Source organism: Eubalaena glacialis, chromosome X (genome assembly GCF_028564815.1).
Source record: "Eubalaena glacialis isolate mEubGla1 chromosome X, mEubGla1.1.hap2.+ XY, whole genome shotgun sequence".
Classification (NCBI taxonomy): Eukaryota; Metazoa; Chordata; class Mammalia; order Artiodactyla; family Balaenidae; genus Eubalaena; species Eubalaena glacialis.
This window is the reverse complement of record NC_083736.1, coordinates 137,945,842-137,972,974: the sequence shown is the minus strand read 5'-3', so window position 1 is coordinate 137,972,974 and position 27,133 is coordinate 137,945,842. Positions and strand designations below refer to the sequence as shown.

General features: G+C 42.6%; 3 protein-coding genes across 7 annotated transcripts in view; 2 read left to right on the top strand and 1 right to left on the bottom strand.

The window, feature by feature from the left end:
• BRCC3 (BRCA1/BRCA2-containing complex subunit 3) overlaps positions 1 to 7,027 on the bottom strand; it is a 69,728-nt gene extending 62,701 nt beyond the window's left edge. For 2 of the 3 annotated variants that reach the window (XM_061177908.1, XM_061177910.1), the window contains exons 1-3: positions 6,839 to 7,027; positions 6,132 to 6,148; positions 5,348 to 5,402 (exon numbers count right to left, since the gene is read on the bottom strand). In XM_061177908.1, the coding sequence (XP_061033891.1) occupies positions 5,348 to 5,402; positions 6,132 to 6,148; positions 6,839 to 6,961 (195 nt within the window). In that variant the 5' untranslated portion in view covers positions 6,962 to 7,027. The remainder of the gene's footprint in view (positions 1 to 5,347; positions 5,403 to 6,131; positions 6,149 to 6,838) is intronic. The other variant, XM_061177909.1, reaches the window with a different exon arrangement.
• A 586-nt stretch (positions 7,028 to 7,613) lies between these two features.
• CMC4 (C-X9-C motif containing 4) lies at positions 7,614 to 17,510 on the top strand. 3 transcript variants are annotated; one of them, XM_061178631.1, is made up of 3 exons: positions 7,614 to 7,694; positions 14,770 to 14,837; positions 17,151 to 17,510. In XM_061178631.1, exons 2-3 carry the CDS (start codon positions 14,780 to 14,782, stop codon positions 17,291 to 17,293), a joined length of 201 nt encoding a protein of 66 aa, XP_061034614.1. In that variant the 5' UTR covers positions 7,614 to 7,694; positions 14,770 to 14,779; the 3' UTR covers positions 17,294 to 17,510. The 3 variants fall into 3 exon arrangements, with proteins under 3 accessions (XP_061034614.1, XP_061034616.1, XP_061034615.1); XM_061178633.1 differs by lacking the exon at positions 7,614 to 7,694 and adding an exon at positions 7,820 to 7,937; XM_061178632.1 differs by lacking the exon at positions 7,614 to 7,694 and adding an exon at positions 13,509 to 13,845.
• On the top strand, positions 7,663 to 13,463 carry MTCP1 (mature T cell proliferation 1). The gene is made up of 5 exons (XM_061178630.1): positions 7,663 to 7,694; positions 12,715 to 12,866; positions 12,986 to 13,156; positions 13,238 to 13,289; positions 13,381 to 13,463. Exons 2-4 carry the CDS (start codon positions 12,762 to 12,764, stop codon positions 13,283 to 13,285), a joined length of 324 nt encoding a protein of 107 aa, XP_061034613.1. The 5' UTR covers positions 7,663 to 7,694; positions 12,715 to 12,761; the 3' UTR covers positions 13,286 to 13,289; positions 13,381 to 13,463.
• Positions 17,511 to 27,133: the final 9,623 nt, after the last annotated feature.

The window sequence follows — 27,133 nt, the reverse complement described above, 5'->3', positions numbered from 1 at the left end:
ACGAGTGTTATCTATTTCCTGATTGTCGTGTGTGTGTGTGTGCGTGTGTGCGCATGCACACATGTAGATAGAATTTCTGTAGATGCCAAATAGATGTGAATGACATGTTTGGGAGACAAGTCGGCCAACTCATTTAGGTAGTACAGAACTTGAGGTGGAATGGCAGACAGTAAGGCTAAGAAAGAAGGTTAGAGTGAAAATATGCAAGGTCTCAAATGCCAAGCCACGATCTGCAGGATGACCTAGAAGGAAGGACATTATTTCAGAGAGCTTGACCATGAAGCACTGGACTAAGTGTATGTCAGAGATGGAAGAAACAGACTTGAGGTTCATTAAGAAGCAAGGATCCACAAGATTTGGTAGCTTATGGACCATGGGTGATACAGGACAGCAAACTGTCAAGGATGACTCTGAAGTTTCAGGGTTGAAACTAGGTAGAACAGAGGAGGCAGATCTAAGTTTAGAAAGGATCAAGAAGGAAGGGACATGAGTGTGTTTTCAGATGAGCTGAACTGAGATGAGAGGATGTAAATAAAGGCAAGGAACAGTGTGTGGCGGGGAGCAGAGGTCCAGGGCGAATCCAGGGGGATACCCATGGCATAGGATGGGGTACAACAAGAGGAGCCAGGAAGGAAGACAGCAGTCAAAACCAGAACAAGGAAATCGTTCAAGAGTTGCAGGAGAAAAGGTGGGTATGGCATTGCCAGACGTTGCCCGGACAAGGGTGGCTACTGAGCTTCAAATGTGGTTCCCTTTCATGCCTTTTTTCACCTCATGAACTCTTTCATAGACTTTAAATTCCTTGCTCATCCTATAAAGAATGAATCATTCTACCCTCACATACAACTTTTCTTATAATACACACACATGTCTGGCAGGCACAGAGTATACAATAAGGAAAATCAAAAGCAGAGACAGAAAGACACTTGACCTTCCAAGAAGCAACAAGACAAAGAGCTGACTTTTGAACAGAAACAATCAAAGCATAAAGAGAATGGGTAACATGTCAGAGTGCAAAAAGAAAACATCTGCCAACCAAGAACTCTATGAAGAGTTCTTTGAATAAGAACACATCCCTCAAAAATGAAAGCAAAATAAAGACATTTTCACATGCAAAAAATTGAGAGATCATTATCAGCACAGAAAATACTAAAAAGAGAAAGGAAAATCCCAGATATGAAAGAAGGAATGAAGAACACTGTAAAGGGTAAAATATGTGAGTAAATACAAATGAATGCTAACTGTACAAAACAGTAATAACAGTGTCATGTGGGGGGACTTCCCTGGTGGCCCAGTGGTTAAGAATCCGCCTTCCAGTGCAGGGGAAGCAGGTTCGATCCCTGGTTGGGAAACTAAGATCCCACATGCCGCAGGGCAACTAAGCCCGCGCACCACAACTACTGACCCCGCGCGCCACAACTAGACAGCCAGCATGCCGAAATGAAGAACTCGTGGGCCGCAACTAAGGCCCGACGCAGCCAAAAATAAATAAATAAAAGTCACTCTGCCCTTTAAAAAAGAAAACAAAAACAAAAAAACCCCAAAAACAATGTCATGTGGGGCTTAAAATATCCATATAATTAAAATGCATGAAAACAATAATCCAAAAGGTGGGAGGATGCAAATGAAATTTAAATGTTCTAAAGTTCTAGTACTATCAGTGAAATGGTAAAAATAGTAATTTGTATTAGACTAACAAATCAAGAATGCATATTGTAATATGTAGGATAACGACTAAAAGGAGAGTAAAAAATGTTATAACTGATTAATGGAGGATCAAAGGAGAATAATAAAATATACTGATGAATCCAAAAGAAGTCAAGAAAGGAGAAAAAAACAAAACAGAGAAGTGGGTCAAATAAAAAGCAAAAATATGACAGCTATAACATATATATGTATATGTGTAGGGGGTATATACATATATAATTACATTAAATGTAATTGGACTAAATAGTCCAATTAAAAAGATTATCAGATTGGATTTTTTTTAAACTATATGCTGCTAATAAGAGACACACTTTAAAATATTAGTACACAGACAGGCTAAAAATAAAAGGATGGAAAAAGATATGGCATGCCAACAATTAACTAGAAGATAAGGTTGCTGAACTCATGAAGTTTAATATCTAATTTGCATGGTACAAATTGACATAGAATTCAAGATGAGGACACGGACTCTTGAAAAATAAAATTACATCATTAAGACTGGGAATGTACTTTAGTAGGAGTTGATGCCCAGCGTGAATTTTCTCTTTCTCAGAGAAAGTTTCAGTGCCTAAGAGGAATGCGTAAAAGAAGTTCAGGATAGGGTGGTGAGACCAGCCCAGGAACAGATCAAAAACAAAATGAAACAAGCATAAATAAAAGTCACAAAGGACTGATGGATGTCCCTGAAAGTCACAGGTAGCTGAAGGGTTTGAGGAACAGACTGTTGTGGTCATAGTCACACAAGAAATAAGATATTCCAGCTGGGCTAGATTGGTCCCTACGCTTTTCCAGTCTTGGAATTAAGGTACTAAAGCCCAGTTCCTTTTGCTCTTCTGCCTTGGTACAGATCAAAGGTCAGCGAACTATGGCCTGCTTGGCCTCCCTCAGGTCAAATCTGGCCACGTTCATTCATTTATGTTCCAGTAGCTGCTGTTGCACTACACTGGCAGAGCTGAGGAACTGCTCTGTATGCCCCACGAAGCTAAACATTTACCATCTTGCCCTTTACAGAAAGTCTGTGCCCCCTGGCATGGCTCTCCATGGATCACAGGCAGGTAACACTAATTTCCTCCTGTAGGGGATGTATGTTAATTCATACAACATGTATTTATCAAGTACGTACTAGATGTGAGGCACTACATGAGGGCCTGACTATACAAAGATAAACAGGATACAGTAGTCACATCCAGGAAGACAGACAGGTAAACAACTCTAAGACAACATATATGCACTGCAATAGATATGCTCAAGGAGCTAGCCTACAGGTCAGGACAGGTTCCTTCAAGGAGGCAGGTGGCACCTGGGCTGAACTGCAAGGAATAAGGAGTTAGCCAAGCAGACTTAAGTTCTCAAAAGATCACATCCTAAGTAGTCAAAAGAAAAGACTAGAGGTGAGACAGACTCACGGCAAGGAGACCAGTGGAGAGGCTGATGCGGTATTCCATAAAGGAAGTGATAAGGACCTCAACTAGGGTAGCAGTTGTTGGGATGGTGCATTGGAAACAAACGGGAAAGCAATCTACATTAATGGTTCTGAATGGCAGGCAGTGGTTCCCAAACTTGGCTGCACATTAGAATCACCTGGGGAGCTTTTTAAACTCCTGCCACACAGGTCTCACCAAAGACCAACTGAGTCAGTATCAGGATTTTGTAAAGATTACTGGGTGATTCCAAGGTGCAGCCAGGTATGGGAACTACTACAGCAGGAGGAATGCTGGAGGAGAGGGTTTGAGGAAGAGGAAAGGTTCAGTTTTGAACACGTTAGTTTAAGATGCCTGTGTCTGGATAAACGTGGATGTCCCGAAGGCAGTGGAGTATGAAGTTCTGGAGCTTGGGATAATTCATACTAACCATCACCTACGGGCCATTAACAACAACAAGTCAGAATGGCCAATGTTGGCTACCAATCATGCGTCAGGCACTTGGAAAGTGCTTTTCGTGTATTAATTTAATTAACTCTCCCCATGACCCAGTGAGGTTGGTACTATTGTTATGCCCATTCTACAGATGAGTGTTTTACACACATTAACCAGATCCAACTCTCCCAACAATTCTATGAAATTGGTGGCTGTCATCATCCCTGTTTTGCAGATAAAGAAAGAAAAGCTCACAGATGTTAAGTAACATGCCCTAAGTCACACAAGTATCAGAGAAAAGTATTTGAAGACAGATCTGTCTAACCTCAATGTCTGCTGCAGGTAAAGCCATAGGGGAGGTAAGGCTGGCCAGGAAGACATTCTGGGAAGAGGAGGAGGTGAAGGCAGAAACTTGGAGAATACCAATATTTGATGCATAGGCAGAGGAGGAAGATTCCATAAAGGATGAGAGAGAGAGGGGAGGAATGGTAGACACAGCAAAAACAAAACAAATAAAAAACCCCATGAGAGTTCAGAGTTCTGAGGACAAAGATTAAGTAAGATAAGCACCAAGGAATAATCCACTGATGTAGCAATGAGGAGGTGGCTGGAGAGGTAGAACTGCAAACTAGAGGGTGGTTGCTTTCACTGGAGAAGGTAAATCAGGAATGATTGCAGCCTATTCTTTTAAGAGGTCTGACTATTAAAGGAAGGATACAAGAAGCAGTTAACTACAGGAAGATACAGGATTGAAAAGTTATTTTTCTTTCCTTTCTGAAAATGAGAGTAATTTAAGCACAGTTGTATCCTAAGGGAAAAAAGCCAGGTGACAGGAATAGGTTGAAGACTCAGAAGAGAGACAAGATATTTGATAAGCAAGGTCTTTGAAGAAGCTGCAGCTCTGGATAGGAAGTGGACTTCTTTCCTTGATTTGGAAAGACTGTACATGGGGGTAATAATTAGATGGAGTTGTTGCCTGATAGCTTTTATCACCTCCATTGTCTGCTTGGTGGGAGAAGAGGACATAATTTATTTTTATTGTATTTTACAAAAACATTGGTCTGCAACAGGTTGGGAAAAAATTAACTGGTCCTACACCACAATTAGGCTGAGAAGCATTATACTCGACCATAAAAGCTCGAGCATGCCAGAAAAGGCAGGGCAAGGGGACTTCCCTGGTGGTCCAGTGGTTAAGACTCCACACTCCCAATGCAGGGGGCCCGGGTTCGATCCCTGGTCAGGGAACTAGGTCCCACATGCCGCAACCAAAGATCCCACACGCAGCAACGAAGATCATGCGTGCCACAACTAAGACCCGTGCAGCCAAATAAATAAATAAATATTAAAGAAATAAAAAGGAAAGAAAAGGCAGGGCGGGAGTGCAGACAGGTTGCCTGTAAGCAGAGAGGGGTTGCCTGAGTAGATACTGGGACTTGGGATAAAAAGATAACAATGATGTGAACCAGATCTCAAGGATGTGAACCAGCCAAGGTCTCAAGGAAGATGGGAGAAGGGCCAGAAACCCAGCAGAGGATAGCAAGGAGGAGAGCTGACAGTGGTTACTCATCTTGACCAAGTAATAATAATTCGCTAGAAAGAATAGAAAATTAGGTCCCATTCCTACTGAGTAGATTCTTCATCTGATTTTCCTAGAAAGAACACCCCACCCAGCCAAATGTGGGTCTGCATGAACTGGGTTAATCCCTGGCTGAGATCATCAAACAGAATACAGAAATCCCTCCCCAAGTGCAAGTTTTCATCATGCAAAATTATAGCACACGTACCTTTTCAGCAACTGTGCGCATATCAGTTCCAGTATATGTAAATTTGGGGTCACTCCTTTTGGGGATAAATTAGAAAAAAAGGGAACTGAGGTTTGGAATATAAAAAGGTATTAAAGCAAAGTAACAGGAATAGCAGTTTTTGCAATGAAACAGCAGAGACAAAGGAAGAGGAGGGAAAGTAAACTGAGGCTAGAGCTGTGCTCATATGTCTGTTAGAAGGACTCTGAGACATATGCTTAAGTGGCGAGTGCATAGTTTTCATGGGCAAAGCTAAAGTCCTATAATCCTGGGTATTAAGGAGGTGAGTTTGACAAGGAGAAACTGCTGTGCTCTGACGTTTAAATAAAGGTAGACCAAAGCTTTCACCACCTCAAGCATTCAAGCCGCTGCGGATCTCTGAGATCACTGTAGGGTCCACCAGGGGGAGGCAGAAAGCCATTGACAATTTAGATAGAGAAATGGATTAATAGGGGGAAATGTCTCCTCATATGCACATCATCTGCCACAGAGAGCTTTCACAGGTTCACTTATGATCTTGGTTCCCCCAACCATATTTTTCACATAGGATCATACATATCTCAACTGAAAATCCTCCTACTAGAAGGTAAGGTGGAAAGCAACTTTCAGGGTTGGGGTGGAATTGAAACTGTGTTCTTGAGGGAGCTCCACAGTCATAATGGTAACTTAAAATACAACCTGTACAAAACATTGCGAAAGTTGTGATAATTTTGAGTTAACAATGACAAAGAGATCAAAAGATAGGAGTAAACAAATATAGTCTTACCTTGGGTCATCATTCAACTAGAGTGGGAAAGAGCAGAAAACATTATTGATCACATTAAGTGTATTAGATGTACATGGATGCAGATAATATGAAAATTAGGTTATGTGTTCCTGTACACCGGCATGAAAGACTGGAGAATTCTTACTTCGGATTGCCAACAAGTAAGCTCTATTTCCTCATCCTCTTTCACCCCTCTGCAATATTTAACGCAGTGGAAACTTGGGATTCTTGGAAACCCTCACCTGTCTTGGGTTATTTGGAACCGAACCCTCAAAATGAATCCTAGAGGGAAGAGTGGAGGCGAGGCTAGGGGCCCTAATCGTGGTCAGCTGCTTCCTGATACACTGATGTCCTCATTATAAAAGATCGTCTTTCTGATCTGACTTGCAGTTTTGGTCAATGGGGTGATAACTCCAAATCTAAAGAAAAGCCACAGACTACAAGAAAAAGCGAGCCTTCCATCCCTCCCCCCCCCCACTCCCCGAGGCTTAGGAGGATCGCTGGTGGCTTGCGGAAGGGTAAAGAAGCCTTAAGCGACGCGAGGAAACGGGGCCCAGGCGACAGGACCATCCAAAGGATACGTCCAAGGATCTGAGTCAGGAGTGCCCGTGGCCTCCGCAGCCCTGGGCGCTGGCAACACCCAACCAGGGGGCACGGTGGGACTGCTCAGCAGGGTTCCGGCCGGGCTTACTGGCTGACTTACTCACCTCCCCTATGCACAGCCCCATCACCTCCTCCTTCTCTGTGCTCAGAGCGTGGTTGAGACAAACTAGGAAAGCATCCGACTCCAGATGAACCGCCTGCACCGCCTGCACCACCTGCACCGCCATCTTGGTCTGGTCCTGCTCACGTCCGCCTCGGGCCCACTCGGGCCTGGCCAACCGGCTGCTCCGGCGCTTGGGTTCCGTGGGGGCGGGGCCTGGGGCGCGGGGCGGGGCGGGCGGGCGCGCGGGGGCGGAGCTTGGGACGCGGGGGCGGGGCCGGCCCGGCGGCACCTGGGAAACGCCCGCGCCGGTTGGGGCAGGCGTGGCCGTCGGGGCAGAGGGCGGTGGCCGGCCGCGGTCTGGACGTCGGGCCGGGCGCGGGGGGCGGCAGGGAGGCGGCGCTCTCGGGCCGCGGGCGGACGTGGTCTGTGAGGAGCGCCCGGACGGCCGGGCCGGCGCCTCCTGAGCGCCGGCGCCCATTTTGCCCGCCCGCCGAGAAGAGCCGTGCGCGGCCTACACGCTCCGGGGACCTCCCTCAGGCGGCATCGCCGCGCGCGCCGGCCTCTCGAGCCCAAGGGACGCTCTTTTGAAATTCGGTCCTGAGTTAAGGTTTTCTTTTATTTTGTTTTGTTTCCAAGTTAGGGGCCCTGAATTTGGGACCACTCTCTTTCCCTGGACCACTTCCGGTGGCCGGCCCGCGCCCCGTAACTTCGGTTCGGTGACCTCGGCCCGGAATGCCCCTCGGCTCGCCCCGGGCTCACGTCCCGATCCCGGCTTGAGTGGCCCGGGGTGGGTGACCTGAAGTTGTAGCCTCGCTGCTCTCGAGGCGGATAATTAGCCCAAGAAACACTATATTCATGTGAGTAACCTCTTGGCAGAAACAGTGTTATACTGTGTCTGAAAAAGTATCACTCCTAAGCTTGGCGGCTGCTACTTTCTCCAAAGGCTTTTAGGTATTTATTTGTTCGATACAGGGAAGGGGAAAGGGGAACTGAAGTTTCTGTTCGAGGTCGGATGTATCGCAGATCGCAGCAGATATGCACAAGTTTCCTCAGCTCGCCTTGTCTCGGTGATATCAGACCTGGTGAAATTATATGTAAAAGTAATTTTCTTTTGAGGTGTGATAAACATGCAATAGGAGACAGTACACATCTCCCACTCCCGAGGCTAGGAATTACACGCGGATTCTGGGAACGATTCGAAACCAAAGAAAAATCTATGCCGTGCTGCCGCCACGGCCAGTCAGTGCCTCTGTGGGTTTGATCTGCTTCTCTGTTCCGTGTGTAGTTGGGAGACAGGCGGACAGGGCAGTACTGGAAAGGGAACGTGCCCAGGGTGCTGCTGGAGGTGTTGATGCTTTGCTCTTTTCTCCCAAGTCAGTTCCAACCCCGATCTCCCCACAAATAGGGCCCACGTCCAGTGGAACTATCTGGAACATCCATGCCAGCAACCTCCATTTTTACCTAATGTTTAAGAATCATATTGCACATCCTTCCATGATTAATTTTGATAATGATGAAGCTGGGGCGAAATTTCAAGTGTGCAATTACACTGGACCCATCTAATTTTTCTCTTAAGCTTCAATTTTACAGCATATATTATTTTCAATGGCTATTCGCGGCTAGTATGCCCTGCGCTGATGGTGCAAGTATGGCTGTTCTTATTTTTATGTTTTGTGATGGGACGTCTTGCGTTTATAAGCACTTTTAGGCAGCTTCGAGAAGAAAAACACCTTTTGTCTATGGTTGGTGTTAGTCAATCTCGTATTCCACAATGATATTCTCTAACTTTTATAATGCTCATGGCTGCATTTTACAGCTCTAAAGTTTAATTGGAGTAGAAAAAACTATTAACATTTATGGCAAGCTTATCATGTGCTAGACACTCTACTAAGCATTTGTATACCTTGTATGTGTAAACTGCCCCAATTGGAATCAGCCTCTGCAACTTCCTAGCTGTGTTACCTCATGCAAGTTAGCTAACTTCTCTGTGCCTTACTTCCCTCATCTTTATGTGGGGGTAATAATAGTATCCATCTAATGGGTGACTGTGAAGATTAAAAGAGTCAATATATAAACATGCAGGAAGTGCTAGGTAAGTGCTGACAGTTACGATCAATTTGTTCTTTAATTCTCATTTGACATCTTAGAAAACTGGAGTGTAGAGAGCTTAACTTATCCGAGGTCACAGAGCTCGTAAGTGGCAAAATCAGCATTCATACACAGGCCGGGCTGACTCCAGGGCTTGGTAACTTCACCCATTGTAAGTAGATGAGTTTATTAATTGACTTCAAATAAAGTAAGTGTATTCAACTGATTCATGTTTAAAAACTGTTCAAACACCTGGAAATTAAACCAAATTATACTTCTTTTAAAAGACACAAAATAATTCATTCTGTAAATGAAAAATAATGGTTTTACTTGCATTACCTACCTAAGCAAGCCCTTCTGTGTGGTCTGTCTACTTAAAACATAGTTTACAAACTGCCTTACTAAGAAATATTCTGTCTAGGCTGGTGTGGTCCCTGGCCGTGGCATCAAGGTAACCCCCACGGGGACAATCTTTTTTAGTGCATTCATGGGTAATAAAGGTATATAAACCCTCTTTTTTTTTTTTTTTTTGGCCGCGCCGTGCGGCATGCAGGATCTTAGTTCCCCGACCAGGGATTGAACCTGTGCCCCCTGCATTGTGACCGCAGAGTCTTAACCACTGGACCGCCAGGGAATTCCCTATAAACACTTTTTTGAATCCATTTGAATTTGCAGCTGGTAGTATTCCTTGAGTTGAGTGGAACAGGTTTATGTTCTGTGTTTTGTATTGCACATTGTACCTAAGTTTATCTCGAGGTTTTCAGAGATTCATCTTAGTTCAAGGGATCCTGAATTTTGTGCACAACTGTCATATGGAGGAGAAAGTTCTCAAGTCAAATAAATTTGGGGAATGTTAAAATAAAGGTTCTTTACTGCATAACTTGCCAGAGCTTTTACCGTACTTACGTGCTTTATGATTCTACAAGATTCCCAAACTTATTTGACCAAGGAAAAAGTTAGGGGCAAGTGTTCCAAGGATCACTTTTCCGGGAAACTGTATTCCATTCATACAACCTGCGATTTTGTGGCTTTGATCTTAATCCCTCTCACTGAGCCTTGGCTTTTCTCTGCTGAGGCTCTTGATTCGTGCTCACGGGGCAGCTCCTCAGTCCCTTGATCACTGCAGTTGCCTTTCGCTGGGCCTTCACGCTGTCTCTGGTAGCGCATGCAAGTCCAGGGTTGTGTGCTGGCGTTTGTTCCCAGGTTCATCCTGCTGATGCCCAGCATGCTGCCCTTCGGGTCACAGCAGCACACCACGCTGCCTTTCTTCTGAGAATATTTTGTAGTGACTCATAGGCCTCTTTGTAGTGATTCTTACTAACTCAGAGCATCCAATTTGTTTGCCCTCTATGCCAGTGGAATTATTTCCTTTTAATGTCGGTGTAACCAGTAAAATTTTGCTTTTCATTCAAAACAGATTTAAATGTCAATGTGTCAACGTGTTAGTTGTTGCTAGGACCTATCTGTGAAGTTGAGATGGTCCTAAAACCCTTAACATTTGGTTTCTACCTTGGGGGGGGGGCACGTGTTTCTTTTGTACTCAAAATTCAGACTTTAATATATTTTATTTTGATGTTAGTATTTACTGGGTTTTGTTTTTATCTCTACTTTCCAAAATCTTGGGGAGAAAGAGAGGCAGAACAATTGTATCTGCTAAATGGAAAAAAATGGCTTTGAACAAAATAATGTATAGCTATATAACAGACCCAGAGAGTCACTCTCTACCCATGCTCATGTGGCCTTTGCCTCCCCTCTCTGCTCAGCATACGTATCCATCCACTCACAGGAACACTGTTCGACTAGTATTTGAGGCTTAGGGTGTCCAGTGCTGTATTATTCCTTCTGTTGAGGTGCTTATAACACTGTACTGGGGTGGGGGGGGCGGACAGGACTTGTGAAATAAGCAGAGCAAAATGTGAAGCAATTTATAATTAGCGGTCAAATCTGAGTTTTAGTTTAGACATAAATGCTACAGTATTCATAAGAGGCAGGAAGTTTTCATCAAGAAGGCAGGCACCTGCCCTCTGCAGTAATAGTACTGAGATAGGCAGAGAGGCCCGGGGAGGAACATTAGGCGAGTGGAAAGCGAGAGCAAGGATATGGCACTAGACATGATGAACCTGGTATTGGGGGAAAGTTGGTCTCAAGTACAGTGGTAGTGATGCTTGCTGGAAATGGTGACAGGTGGGGTGCACCAACTGAAGAAGAGGAAGAAGTCCACAATAACTCACAAGTTTTGAGTCCGCAGGATCAGGAGAGGCTGTGTTGCCACCGCGAGAAATCAGGATTTGGTTTAGGAGAAGGTGTTCCACTTTAGGTGAGTTTGAAATGAGAGAGCCCTATAAGACAAAAGCTACGATGGGCTCAGAGTCAGGTCCACTCAGGGTGCAATGGGCGAGGCAACTGTGATGCTCATAAATTACTCACTACAATCAGACAATTTCCTAAGTCTATAAAAGATATTTTCCACTTACCTTTTAGGGAAGGTAAACTAACAATGTTAAGGAAAAACAACAACAACAAATCAGACTCAGATTGTTGTTCTTGAAAAGAAAGCTTGGTTCAGCTCAATTAGTTCTTCTTTCTGGCATCATCCTGTGTTCTGGCATCTCGTTTCCTCTTGACAATCTCATTTTGAGGGTTTAACAACCTCCCAAGCTGTGCTGCAGTCCCTCTCCTACCTAGAGGCCGCCTAATGGGAATAGGAGGCCTCTGGTTTTGGAGCAGATCCCCCAATGCCGTGTCTGCGCTCTGCCCAATGTAGATACCCAGTGAAAGCGCGCTGTGACGCTGTAAGCTGGCTCCAAAAGGTTCATTCCTGTAAAATGCAGCTCAAGTTGTTGTGAGGCCCTGAATGAGACCCAGACCTGGGCGGAGGATCCTTATGGGGTCGGAGCTGAGTCTGCGTTATGGAAAGAGTTTGCCCAGAAGGTGTGCTTCCTTTACACCTCCCAAAGGGCAGATGGGCTTTTCTGACCTTCTGACTTGGGAAAACAGAATTTAAACCCACGTGTCTATGGAAAAATGGGCTCCTATGACATCCTGAAGCATTATTAAAATGAAACAAGGACCTAGATGGGTGACTATCATTTGCTGTCTCTCAGCTCTGAATCATCATGATCCCCAGGGTCTGTTGCAACTGAAAAATTCCATGATGCGACCATAAGTATTTTCCCTAAAATGAAAACTCCCTTCTGGAAATGCCTAGCCATTATAAGTATCCTTTCTAAGCAAACTGATAAATAGGTCGTTTGCCCTTAAAACAAACTTCTAATTTCAATTTAGAAAGCCATGCACATTACATGATTTGACCTTCACAGTCTTACCTTTTAAAATGGAAACTGCTTGGAAGGGGCTTTTACCTGGAGAATATGGCATGCATGTGTCTGTTATACTGCTTTCCTGCCCAAATAAGTGTGCCCTTATGCGCACTCCTGTGCATATTCCGTTGCTCACTACATTTTGTCAGATGCTGCTTGCTGAATGCAGAGACTGTGAGACCACTGCCCGGCTTCCTGTAGCGCTAGGCCTACATTTCCACGGAACCCCTCACCTAGCAGAGTTCTTGAGTGCTTCGCAGTCAGCAGCATCACCCGAGGTTCTGCCTGAGTGTCACTTCAGTGTCTGCCAGGGAGCTTCAGACGTCCTCAGTTCTGTTTAGGCTGTGCAAATAGACATAGATGAGGTTTGCTTCTAGTTGGTGGTTGCTAGTACCAGGTCACCTTGCTCATTGGTGAGTTCATTCCAACCCAAAAAGTCACACCTGTGTCCTGTGCGCGGGTGCTGCAGGCTTAGGTGGAGAAAAGCAGGGCTAGAATTGGAATCCAAAGCCCAGGATGGCAGGAGAGGATGTGGGGGCTCCACCCGATCACCTCTGGGTTCACCAAGAGGGTATCTACCGCGACGAACACCAGCGCACGTGGGTGGCCGTCCTGGAAGAGGTAACTGTTTACATTTTGTTTATTTCTTTCTTGATTTTTGCTTTCAAGCAACTTGGTTTCTAACCAGTCTCAATATCCTGAAGTCTTTGGTTTTATTTTTGATCGTTTCTTTCCATTAGGAGACGAGTTTCCTAAGGGCACGAGTTCAGCAAGTTCAGGTTCCTTTAGGTGACGCAGCCAGGCCAAGTCACCTTCTCACCTCCCAGCTACCTCTCATGTGGCAACTCTACCCCGAGGAGCGCTACATGGATAACAACTCTCGCTTGTGGCAGATCCAGCATCATTTAATGGTACACATGTTGCTTAATAATTTTTCATTGTACTGGGACCCTTATAACAGATTACTCTATAAACTTTTCTTTTTCTGACAGGTCAGGGGAGTACAGGAGCTGTTGCTTAAGCTTTTGCCTGATGATTAATCTGGTATGTATTTCTTTTTTTCCCCTGTCCCCACCCCCCTTCTTCTTTTTCACCCTATTCGATTGTGGTGATTTTAATGATCTTTTTTTTCCAGGTGCTGGGATTCTAGGAAGATATGCCCCTCTGTTCTGTTCAGTATATGGCAATCACGTCATCCACCACTGCAGTGCACCCACCTGTGGGCCTGGGGGGAGGGAGTGGGTTGAAAAACTGCTCAAGAACACAGAAGTTTAGGAAGGGTCATGAAGAACACCGAAAGTGGAACTGCAGAGAAAGGGTTATGCAGGCAGAAAGCAAGTCAACAAAAGCACTTAGTTAGGATACGTAACTTGAAATTGACTCCTTTGGAAATTGCCATAGAACCGTTAATGGACATCATCAGCTGGAACTGGGATCTGATGAATCCCACAAAAGTCAGCACCTGCTACAGAACAGATGCCCTGATCACCAAGGACTTGGTACTGATTTAGAGAGAAGAGAGCAGCTCCTAGCAGCATCAACATCTATTTGTCGCTTATTTGCCCTGCAGCAATTCACCTGCCTTTCCTTCTCCCATCCTGTAAATATCCTAGGTTTTGCTCCAGTGTTTCCCATCCCAGTACTGACCTAACTTGGATCTACTAAGAACTTAGGGGGCTCTGAGAAAAAAAAAAAAGGGGGAGATCATTTGCATTAATGAAATTAGCTACAAAGGCTCCTGGGCCTTTTTCCTTTCTGAAATTGTGTCTTCAAATTTTTAGAAGTTGCTGATCAGAATCGTGGGCACTTAAATTTATTCTCTGGTTACAAATATTTTAAATAAGTTGGTTTCTGTAAGAACTCCAAAAAACATTTTAGCTGCTTACCTAGCACCTTTCTCAGGAAGTAATAATAGCACCAAATATTGCTGATTCACTACCTGATAAAGAATTTCCTGAGTTAAAATACTCATAGCAGTTTATATACATTAAAAGAAAGGTTTTACTTTTTAAAAAATCTTGGGAATAATAGCTATCACGTGTTGAGTCCTTACTGCCTTCCAGGCACTGTTCTACGCACTTTATATACTGTATCACGTTTAATCCTTCCATCAATGCTTTCAGGTAGGTATGATCCCTATTTTACACACAAGTAATAAGGAAAAAGGCTCAAGGAGTTAAATCATTTATCAAAAGTGGTTCTCTGAGTGACAGAGCCAGGCAGTGGGCCGACTTGTCAGGCTGCAGCACCGGCTCCTCTAGCCCAACGTTGGTTTACAATAGTCAAGATGAGTTGAAGTCAAGGGTTTTTTTTCCCTATGTAAAGCTATTTATATCTTCCAAGCCAAATGGAATATTATAAAAATACAGTTAATTCATCCTATGAGCAGGAAGAATATTTTTTAGTGTAATTGTTTTCCAGCAATTGTAAGAGCATACTGCTTGTCTCAGAAGAAAATTCCATCGAGGGGCTTTAAAGTCTTTATGTATAAAAGACAAAATAAAAATCATTTTTCTTATTTTAGTTTTCTGGATATGCCGCAGAAGGATCCGTGCCAGAAACAAGCCTGTGAAATACAGAAATGTTTACAAGGTAGTATGTTAAATGCTTTTCTATATTTATCGACTTTATCTGTGAACTAACAAGAGAACAATTGTTCTTTTTATCAGCAGACTATATTAACTCCTCTCAGAATGTAATATTTCTGTAACTAACTTATCTTAAAGATTTTCCTCACTGTGTCTTCAAGGATGGCAGAAAATAAAAAGTGGTGTGACCTAAGCTTGGGATTTACAATCCTGGTTGTACATTTAGAATCACCTGGAGGGCTTCAAACACTTGCCTAGAACAGTTAAATCAGACTCTCTGGGGGTGGGGTCTGGGCAGGAATCAGTCTAAAAAGCTAACCAGGTGATTTTAATGTGCAGCCAGAGCTGAGAATTACTAAGCTGAGCAAAGTCCTTTTTAAAAAAGACTAGTTTTAAATGGGTTGGTTAGACTGCACTGTGGCTGACAACTCGCTTTTTAAAAGCAGTCAGGTTAGAAGGGGTGGGGGTGAAAATACAGTTGGAATTCAGGCAACTAACTCTTAAAGGCAAAAGTAAATCAGCTAAAGCGTATTTGATGTCAGTGATTTGTCCATTTTGTTTTAAATAAGCCGATAAATTTGACCATATGCTAGAGGATTTTACTTTTTTAAATCAGCAAATGATTACTAGCAGAACAAACGGAAAAGGCTACAAGGCTATCTGAATTTGAAAACTGACTTTTTGGATAATTTTTTCCCATTACTAAAGTTATAGATAGAGATGGATGCCCACGAAAATATAGAAAGGGAGGAGGGAAAAATGTTCAGAGTTCACCCAAAGACTCACCACCAAAGAAAACCCTTGTTTGTATATTTCCTTTGACTTTTAACTTTCATTCTTGGACTTTTCATTTTATGGTGTAAGCAATATTTTTAAAATCTTTTAATCTGAAATGTTAATGTATAATAATAATGCCATTTTATTCATCCTTTTCTTCCCTTCCTCCAAATTTAAGAAAAAGGAAGGGGAATTCCCTGGAGGTGCAGGGGTTAGGACTCAGCACTCTCACTGCCGTGGGCCCGGGTTCAATCCCTGGTCAGGGAACTCAGATCCCGCAAGCCTCGAAGCGTGGCACCCCCGCCAAAAAAAAAAAAGAATGTTCCTCCCAATTTCTTCTCCCAAATAAATTCTTACCTGATTCTATCTGATTCTTACCTGATTTGAATTAGCAACATACAGCTAAAGGAGAACACAAATCAAGTTAGAACTGGTTACACCCCCCTCACTACAGTGTGGGTGGATTGAGAGCTAGAAGGGCTAAGAGTGAGCATTAAGTACTCCCTGGATGACAAGCTCAGTTGTAAGGGCTTTAAATAATATTAAGCTTTAATCCTTTCACCCATGAGGTAGATACTACTGTGACCCATTTTTATAGATAGGGAAATCAACACAGAAGCTATGTAACTTGTCTAGGGTCACAGAACTATTAAGGGGCACAGTGATGGTTTGAACCCCTTTGGTCTGGGTCCAAACCTGGACTTAGCCACCCAACCATACTCTCTTTCTAATCAGAATTGTCTTTCCTATCCCAGGCTAACTCCCATGCACCCCATTTTAGTACTGGGGGGCTCATCACCTGCAGTTGACCTAGGACCTTTAGGTCAAGTCCTCCTTGACTTAGGGTCTGTGTATAGCAGGGATCTGCAAATGTTTTATGTAAAGGACCAAACAGGAAATATTTTAGGATTTGGAAGTCAGGAGGTCTTTGGGGGTGTGTGTGTGTGTGTGTGTGTGTGTGTGTGTGTGTGTGTGTGTGTGTGTGTTTCCAACCTTTTGCAAAACCCATTCTTAGCTCAGCTGTAAAAAAGAGTGGAATTCAACCCTGAGGTTGCAGTTTGCCAACCCCTAATGCACAGACTTGGTAGGGAAGGTCCAGCAGCCACCTTAAACTGAGTGCAAAATAATGTGCATGGTTCCTGCATTTCTCTAATTCACCAAATTAACAAAAGGGATTAGTGACCAAACACACACACACACACACACACACACACACACACACACACACACACACAAAAAGAGAGAGAGAGCGAGAGGAGGTTAAAAACCACTGCCCTGGAAAAAGGCACGTAAGTAATCAGCGTTAAAGAAAAGGAAATTATATGTAAAAATACCTTTCGACCACTTTGTACATCATACTTCCTTATTAACCTGTTGATGGGTCTCTAAATCAGAAAGAATTCAGTGGACTTGGCTACACCCTCTTTCCTCCAGGTCTGTAGATACAATAAAGTGAAAAGGACTGGGAAGCTCAGATCTAACCCTCCCTGTGCCCCAGTCCTATGAGATCATGACTAGGGTCTGTCTATCTGTCTTTCAGCCAACAACTACATGGAATCTAAGTGTCAGGCTGTCATCCAAGAACTGCGTAAGTGTTGTGCTCGATATCCCAAGGGAAGATCTCTCGTCTGTTCAGGATTTGAGAAAGAAGAGGAAGAAAAGCTGACGCTGAAGCCCACATGACAGTAAAGTTCTGCTGAGAAGCAAACTGCTGCCCCACATTTCCACCACGCGGGTTTTATCTATCCTCCTGACTCTTTCTTCAGGCCAGGTAGCAGCAAATATCAAATGAAAAAGTCAACTATAAAAGTTAATATGCCATCTATGCAGAACAAATATAAATATATTAAACAAATAAGTAGAATGTGATAAAACTGAGCTGCTAAAATAAACCTTTTAAGTGAAATTTTTTGGTTTGGTATATGTGATATGTTGACTTGTTACCGGAGTCAGATTTGGCTGCTTGCCACTCAAAAGCCAATAATGGAGAGGCAAGTGTCAGTGGAAAAAGTGCTTTAATCAGAAAACCCGGCAATCTGGGGAGAAGGTGGGTTTGTATCCGGAGACCAACCCCAAAGATTCTGCTCAGCCATGACAGTTTTTTTGGGTTTTTTAAAATTTATTTATTTTTGGCTGCGTTGCGACGAGCGGGGGCTACTCCTCGTTGCGGTGCACGGGCTTCTCATTGCGGTGGCTTCTCTTGTTGCGGAGCACGGGCTCTAGGCACGGGGGCTCAGTAGTTGCGGCATGTGGGCTCAGTAGTTGTGGCTCGTAGGCTCTAGAGCACAGGCTCAGCAGTTGTGGCACACGGGCTTAGTTGCTCCGTGGCACGTGGGATCTTCCCCGACCAGGGCTCAAACCCGTGTTCCCTGCATTGGCAGGCAGATTCTTGACCACTGCCCCACCAGGGAAGCCCCACCATGACAGTTTTTAAAGGGAAAAAGGGGGTAAGAATCTCAGTGAATCATCAAGGAAGGAGGTTGGATTCTGCATCATTCTCCTTTGCATGCAGACTGGCTGACTTTCTTCAGATGTTTTCTTGCCCGTGCGACCTGCGTGCAGGATTGCTTAGGGGGGCTATTGTGGGTAGAGAGCTAACTAATTCTATCTAGGAAAAGAATCAACAGGTTAGACAAGGCATGGTGTGCATTCAGGAGAGTATAAGTCAGGAGTTAGGTTAAACTGCCTGGTGATCTCATTCCTATAATTAGGTTCTTTTAAGGTTACAGGGTAACAGAAATGGGCAAACAGGAAAGGGGTAAAAGAGCTGCTTTCATTATAACAAAATATATATTTGGTTTTTGTCTCCATTCCTGGCACTGTGGTCCTAAAACCCTTGGAATTTCCTAAGTGATAAGTGCAATAAAGGTGTCTTCTGTTATGTTAATGAGACTTTTGAAAGCCCTTAGGTAACCTTAGGATGGGGGCTGGTTGCCAGGGGAACCAACTTGCAGGGTTAGAGGGTTACAACTTTCAGTTCCCACCCCCACCATGACCTCTGGGGAGGGAAGAGGGGCGAGAGGCTGGAGAAGATTGAGTTCAATCACCAACGGCCAGTGATTTAATCAGTTGTGACTTGTCAAACGATCACAGAAAAATAACAGAAAGCCAGTGAATCATCAAAGTAGTAATTAGTGAAAGTTTATTGTGCACACACCAAAAAGACAGTTTGTGAACACAGAGCACTCAGACCAACATGTGGAATGAGGCTGAGGGGTGAACTGTTATAAAGCAGCTTACACAGCATGAGGGAAGTGACTGTTTATTCTTCACAGTGATTGGTTATGATATTAGAATTTTCTTAAATGGTAGGGAATTGGTCAGTGGTTAACCTCATATCAGCCTTAGGAAACAGTTTAGCTTATGCTTTCCAGAAGTATAAGCAAGAAATGACCCAGGTCAGGTTAGTCTCCTAAAATAAGCTAAATTAAGCCTTGCTTGTGTGACTAAACTGGTTTTGTCTGTTCACGGAGTTTTCAAGGTAGGGCCTTGTTGTTTATCCGTTCTATATATAATAGTTTGCATCTACTAATCCCAAACTCCCAATCCTTCCTTCCCCCACTTCTCCTCCCCCTTGGCAACCACAGGTCTGTTCTCTATGTCTGTGAGTCTGTTTCTGTTTCGTAGATATGTTCATTTGTGTCATATTTTAGATTCCACATATAAGTGATATCATATGGTATTTGTCTTTCTCTTTCTGACTTACTTCACTTAGTATGATAATCTCTAGGTCCATCCATGTTGCTGCAAATGACAAAATTTCCTTCTTTTATATGGCTGAGTAGTATTCTGTTACATATATGTACCACATCTTCTTTATCCATTCATCTGTCAATGGACATTTAGGTTGCTTCCATGTCTTGGCTATTGTAAACAGTGCTGCTATGAACATAGGGGTGCATGTATCTTTTTGAATTAGAGTTTTCTCCAGATATATGCCCAGGAGTGGGATTGCTGGATCATATGGTAGCTCTATTTTTAGTTTTTTGAGGAACCTCCATACTGGCTGCACCAATTTACATTCTCACCAACAGTGTAGGGGGGTTCCCTTTTCTCCACACCCTCTCCAGCATTTGTTATTTGTAGCCTTTTTTTTTTTGGCTGCACTTTGCGGCTTGCAGGGTGTTAGTTCCCCAACCAGGGATCGAACCTATGCCCTTGGCAGTGAAAGCTCGGAGTCCTAACCACTGGACCGCCAGGGATTTCCCTGTTATTTTTAGACTTTTTAATGATGGTCATTCTGACTAGTGTGAGCTGGTACCTCATTGTAGTTTTGATTTGCATTTTTCTAATAATTAGCAGTGTTGAGCATCTTTTCATGTGCCTATTGGCCATTTGTATGTCTTCTTTGGAGAAATGTCTATTTAGATCTTCTGTCCATTTTTCGATTGGGTTGTTTGTTTTTTTTTGTTATTGAGTTGTATGAGCTGTTTGTATATTTTGGAACTTAAGCCCTTGTCAGTCGCATCATTTGCAAATATTTTTCCCAGTCCAAAGGTTGTGTTTCATTTTGTTTATGGTTTCCTTTGCTGTACAAAAGCTTATAAGTTTGATTAGGTCCCATTTGTTTATTTTTGCTTTTATTTCTATTGCCTTGGGAGACTGAGCTAAGAAAACATTGGTACGATTTATGTCAGAGAATGTTTTTCCTATGTTCTCATCTAGGAGTTTTATGGTGTCATGTCTTATATTTAAGTCTTTAAGCCATTTTGAGTTTATTTTTGTGTATGGTGTGAAGGTGTGTTCTAACTTCATTCATTTACCTGCAGCTGTCCAGCTTTCCCAGCACCACTTGCTGAAGAGACTGTCTTTTTCCCATTGTATATTCTTGCCTCCTTTGTCAAAGATTAATTGACTGTAGGTATGTTGGTTTATTTATGGGGTCTCTATTCTGTTCCATTGATCCATATGTCTGTTTTGTGCCAATACCACACTGTTTTGATTACTGTAGCTTTGTAGTATTGTCTGAAGTCTGGAGGGTTATGCCTCCTGCTTTGTTCTTTTTCCTCAGGATTGCTTTGACAATTCTGGGTCTTTTGTGCTTCCATATAAATTTTAGGATTATTTGTTCTAGTTCTGTGAAAAAGGTAATGGGCAATTTGATAGGGATCACGTTAAATCTATAGATTGCTTCGGGTAGTATGACCACTTTAACAATATTAATTCTTCCCATCCAAGAGTATGGGATATCTTTCCATTTCTTTGAATCATCTTCAATTTCCTTCATTAATGTTTTGTAGTTCTCAGCATATGTCTTTCACCTCCTTGGTCAGATTTATTCCTAAGTATTGTTTTTTGATGTAATTTTAAAATGGACTGTTTGTTTACATTCCCTTTCTGATATTTCATTGTTAGTGTTAAGAAATGCAGTCAATTTCTTTTTTTTTCCTGCTCCCTCCTCCACCCCTCTGCCCCTGCAACCAATTTCTGTATGTTAATCTTGTATCCTGCTACCTTGCTGAATTCATTGATTAGTTCTAGTAGTTTTTTTTTTAAACTTATTTATTTATTTATTTTATTATTTTTTTTGGCTGTGTTGGGTCTTCGTTTCTATGCGAGGGCTTTCTCTAGTTGTGGCAAGTGGGGGCCCCTCTTCATCGCGGTGCATGGGCCTTTCACTGTCACGGCCTCTCTTGTTGCAGGGCACAGGCTCCAGACGCGCAGGCTCAGTAGTTGTGGCTCACGGGCCTAGTCGCTCCGTGGCATGTGGGATCTTCCCAGACCAGGGCTCGAACCCATGTCCCCTGCATTGGCAGGCAGATTCTCAACCACTGCGCCACCAGGGAAGCCCAGTTCTAGTAGTTTTTGTGTGGAGTCTTTAGGGTTTTCTATACATGGTATCACGTCATCTGCATATAATGACAGTTTTATCTCTTCCCTACCAATTTGAATAACTTCTATTTATTTTTTTCTTGTCTGGTTGCTGTGGCTAGGACTTCCAATACTATGTTGAAGAGAAGTGAGAGTGGGCTTCCTTGTCTTGTTCCAGATTTTAATGGGAAGGCTTTCAGCTTTTCACCATTGAGTATTGGATTGGCTGTGGGTTTGTCATAAATAGCTTTTCTTATGTTGAGATATGTTCCCTCTATACCCACTTTGGTAAGAGTTTTAATCATGAATGGATGTAGAATTTTATTGCATGTTTTTTCCTGCGTCTATTGAGATGATTATGGTTTTTTTTTCTTTTGTTGATGTGGTGTATCACATTGATTGATTTGCACATGTCAGACCATCCTTGTGACTGTGGGATGAATCCAACTTAGTCGTGGTGTATGCTCTTTTTTATGTGTTGTTGGATTAGGTTTACTAATATTCTGTTGAGAATTTTTGCATCTATATTCATCAAAGATATTGGCCTGTAATTTTCTTTTTTGGTAGTGTCTTTGTCTAGTTTCAGTATCAGGGTAATGGTGGCTTCATAGAATATCTTTGGGAGTGTTCCTTCCTCTTCAGTCTTTTGGAAGGCTTTGAAAAGGATCAGTATAAGTTCTTCTTTGTATGTTTTGTAGAATTTGCCTGTGAAGCCATCTGGCCCTGGACTTCTGTTTGTAGGGAGTTGGGATTTTTGTTTGTTTGTTTTATTACAGATTCTATTTCACTTCTAGTGATTGGTCTGTTCAAGTTATCTGTTTCTTCTTGATTCCGTGTTTTTGGGCTGTATGTTTCTAGAAAATTGTCCATTTCTTTTGGGTTGTCAAATTTGTTGGCAAATAATTGTTCATAGTATACTCTTATGGTTTTTTGTACTTCTGAGTTATGAGTTGTGATTTCTCCTCTTTCATTTCTTATTTTGAGTCTTCTCTCTTTTCTTCTTGGTGAGCCTGGCCAGGGGTTTGTCAATTTTCTTTACCTTTACAAAGAACCAGCTCTTGGTTTTATTGATTTTTTTTCTATTGTTTTTTAAATCTCTATTTTATTTATTTCCTCTCTGATCTTTAGTAAATCCTTCCTTCTGCTGACTTTAGGTTTTGTTTGTTCTTTTTCTGATTCTTTTAGGTTGTGGGTTAGGTTGTTTATTTGAGATTTTTCTTGTTTCTTAAAGAAGGCCTGTATTGCTGTGAACGTCCCCCTAAGAAGTGCTTTTGCTGCATCCCATAGATTTTGTATGGTTGGGTTTTCATAGTCATTTGCCTCAAGGTATTTTTTAATTTCTTCTTTGATTTCATTATTGTTGACCCATTGGTTTTTTAGTAGCATGTTTTTTAGTCTCCATGTAATTGTTTTTTTCTCGTTTCTTTTTCTGTGGTTGATTTCTAGTTTCATGCTGTTGTGGTCAGAAAAGATACTTGAAATAATTTCTATATTCTTAAATTTGTTGAGGCTTGTTTTGTGCCCTAGTATGTAGTCAATCCTGGAGAGTGTTCCATGTGCACTTGAAAAGAATGTGTAGTCTGCTTTTTTTGGATGTAATGTCCTGAAAATATCAATTAAGTCTGTTCTGTTGTATCATTTAGGATCTTTCTTGCCTTATTGATTTTTCTGTCTCAAAGATCTGTCCACTGATGTGAGTGGGTTGTTAAAGTCTCCTACTATTATTGTATTCCCATCAATTTCTCCCTTTATGTCTGTTAGTATTTGCTTTATGTATCTGGGTGGTCCTATATTGGGTGCATGTATGTTAACGAGTGCAATATCCTGTTCTTCTGTTGATCCTTTTATAATTATATAGTGTCTTTCCTTATCTTTCATCATGGGCTTTTGGGTGATCCTATATTGGGTGCATATATGAGTTTTTTATTTTAACACTGTGTAATGAAGCCTCCATAAAAACCCAAAAGGATGGGGTTCAGAGAGCTTCTGGTTGGTGAACCAGAATGCATCCACGTCAGGAGTGGATACACTCCAGTTCCATGGGGACAGAAGCTCCTGTCGGACCCTGCTGGACCTCACCCTGTGTACTTCTTCATCTGGCTGTTGTCCATCTATATCCTTTATAATATCCTATATAATAAACTGGTAAACATTTAAGTGAATGTTCCTCTGAGTTCTATGAGCTGCACTAGTAAATCAGTTGAACCCAAGGAGGTGTCGTTGGGAAACTCAGATTTAAAGCCAGTTGGTCAGAAGCACAGGTAACAACCTGGACTTGGAATAGGTGTCTGAACAAGTGGGTGCCGTTTTTTTTTTTTGTGTGTGAAATTCAACCTTTCCTAAAATTGCCACTTTTGGATGATTTCTGTATTGACCAACTTTACCCACACAACAAACAACCTCACATCTCAGTGACTTACAGAAACAAACAGTAATTTCTTTTTTAAAAAATATTTATTTATTTGGCTGCATCAGGTCTTGGTTGCGGCATGAGGGATCTTCGTTGCGGCACGCAGGCTCTAGAGTGCACAAGGTCAGTAGTTGAGGCGCGCGGGCTCTCTAGATGTGGCGCACGAGCTCTGGAGCGTGCAGGCTCAGTAGTTGCAGCACACGGTCTTAGTTCCCCCAGGGATCGAATCTGAATCCCTTGCATTGGAAGGCGGATTCTTAACCACTGGACCACCAGGGAAGTCCCAAGTGGGTGCAGTCTTGTGGGACTGAGCCCTTCACCTGTGTGACCCAGTCAGTGTCCAATAATTCGGAGCAAAGTGTCCTTCCAGATGCCAGTAAGAATATTTCTTTCCACTTTTGCATCCCCCACCATAGTGCCTAGCCCAGAAGCCACTTAATATTTGTTCAGTGAGTGGCAGGAAAGGCATAGAAATGATTCTTGGAATGTTTAATGACTCTTAATTTATCATCAGGAGAGAACTGGGGAAAAAAAGTTCTTTGGAAGTTAGGCAGCGACAGAACTAGAATTCTTAAGTGGTTTATCTACACTTTATAGCCTCATAATCAAAACCTATTCCAGTGGGTCCTGATGGTGCTGACACAAGGCTGCTGAAGCTGTGTGACTTCACATAGTGGTTGAGGGGGGGACAGTATCGACGGGGCCATTTGGTTTCCTCAAATAGGTGCTAGAACCACCATCACTCTACCCTCCCCCGCAAATAAAGAAAAAAGATGACTTCTTAAGCAAGAGCTGAAACAAAGTCTGATGGGTCCTTGTCTTAGTCCATTCGGCTTGCTATAACAAAAAGACCATAGACCGGGTGGCTCAAACAACAACACATTTATTTCTCAAAGTTCTGGAGGCAGAAAGTCCAAGATCAAGGTGCTGGCAGATTCAGTGTCTGGTGAGGGCCCTCTTCCTGGTTCATAAATGGCTGTCTTCTTGCCATGTCCTCACATGGAGGAAGGGGCAAGGGAGCTCTCTGGGGTCTATTTTATGAGGGCACTAATCCCATTCACGAGGGCCTAGCGCTCACTTCCCAAGGGCCCGTCTTCCTAATATCATCTGGTTGGGGGTTAGGATTTCAACATGAAATTTGAGGAACCACAAACATTCAATCCATAACAGGGAGGATCCCTCCTTCCCTCTGCCAGCATTGTAGAGAGAAGCTACATTGCTGTGAACAAACTAAGATAGTCCCTGATATTCAAATAAATACCATTACTGTTTTGAGACCAAGTGTTCTTTAAAGCAGCATTTCTAGGAATTGCTGTAACAGGTGGAAAAAAGGCTTGCCTGGTAAGGCAAGTTCGGGAATGCTAGGTTACACAGAAGTAAACAGGTTTCTTTCCTGTAAGACTTCAAAGCTTTTCATATGCTCATGTGAAGTATGATTCTTTGGAAAGGACTACTGTATGCAATACTTGCCAACTTGTACCAGCAAACCCATTTTGCAGATAGCATCTCTCAGGGGAGGGGAACATTCTCCTGAGACTTGGAGAAATGCTGCCTTAAGAGATGTTTGGTCCACAAACTAGGGAAAGAGTGCTATATTCTCATAAAAATCATTTGAAGTCTTGTGTTAATAGTAGAACAATTTAATGAAACATTTTATAACTACATTTACATCATATACAAATCTAAATTACATTTAAAAGTATCAATTGACAGTGGTGTTGGATTCACATTAGCAATCACTACATGATCAAAGAGATTGCTCTCCTGTGCTTTATTACAAAATTATTTTTATTGAGTTAACTACTCAAGTTTCAGACTTTAATTTTTTCCCCAAGTATACTCCTTTCTTTAGGGCTCCTAAAGCTTCAAACAATTATTCCTTCCTATCTTTAAACTCAGTACTGTCTCAGTTTCATTCAACATCTATTAGCAGACACTGATTTCAATCTTATTCTTCTTAGCTATTACTATGACATACAGGGAAATAAAAGAGACATCAAAGAAGCTTAACACTTACCAACTGTTTTTTATTTATTAGGGACCATGATTGATTAGCACTGAATCTCAGTCTTCAGGGAAGAGCTGGGAAGGTGAGAAATATGATCTCATCCTCTATTTAGAGACTTCTTAAAAGCCTGCTGTAAGTGGGCTCTGAGTGATGCTAAGTTTCATCACTTGGTTAACTAGTGACCGAGACACACCTCTCCACTGGAAAGGTAGTTTTCCCTTGGTCATGGGAGGTCATTTGTGGGGTGATATGTTGGCACCATATGAACACTCCATTGCCCCACAACCTTCTGCCCAAGAGCTTTACATCCACTGATGACAGAAGGCCCTGGTCGGCCATCATGCTACTCATGCATCCACTCCACACGATTCTTATAACATTTAATAAACTAATATTATACTCTGTTCAGTATTTGGAAGGCATCTGAAATTGTATGGCACTTAATTTAAAAGGCATTAAAGGCCTGTTCAGCAGAACTGTGACGTTATTACACCAGCTTCCAAGTCTGTAGTTCGGTGGTTCCCAACTTTAGATGCTCCTCAAACATCTGAGGCTGCCCCGCCGCTACCAGTGCAACCAGAGTCTCCAGGACGGCAGCCAGGCAAGCAAGGATGCAAACCACTGCTCTCAATCATCATAATGGCATTTTTTACCACTTCAAATTCACGACGGTAGTTTTGGTGTTTCAATAAGCTGACTTTACAGTTTTCTAAAAACGTGAAGAAAGTGCAACACTCGGTTTTCGCTAGAAAAATAGTGCTCTTGAAATTCATGATTCCTTAAGTATCAAGTATCAGAGACATAAGCCACACTGTATGATTTCTGGGAAATCAGGTCCAGAATAAGGTATGTTTTCTGCCCAATTCTCCAAGAGATCACACTACTATTGTATAAGTGCTTAAGAAGCCCGCAGACCTAGAACCATGACAAAGAAATGAAGCTGGTAAGCTGGTGGAGGGAGCAGAGGGGAGCAGCCTAATTTTGCCTGCAGGGTCCAAACCTGGCCGCAAGCAAATTTCCCCGAGAGAAGAAACTAACGTTTCATCGTGAAACATTAATGATTCTCAGATATTTAAAATCTATCCCTACACCATTTTTTTCAATCAGAAATTTATTACATCTCCCAAACTACACAAAAGTAGAGGTTTCAAATAAGAGCGCAACCATTAGTCATGTCCATCTTTCCGGCAAAAGTCAAACAAAAAGATGATGCAGAGAACATTTTCACAGTAGTTAAGCACTTCAAAACCATGAGCATCCACCCCAAGAGTATGTTAGCTAGAATTACGTAAGA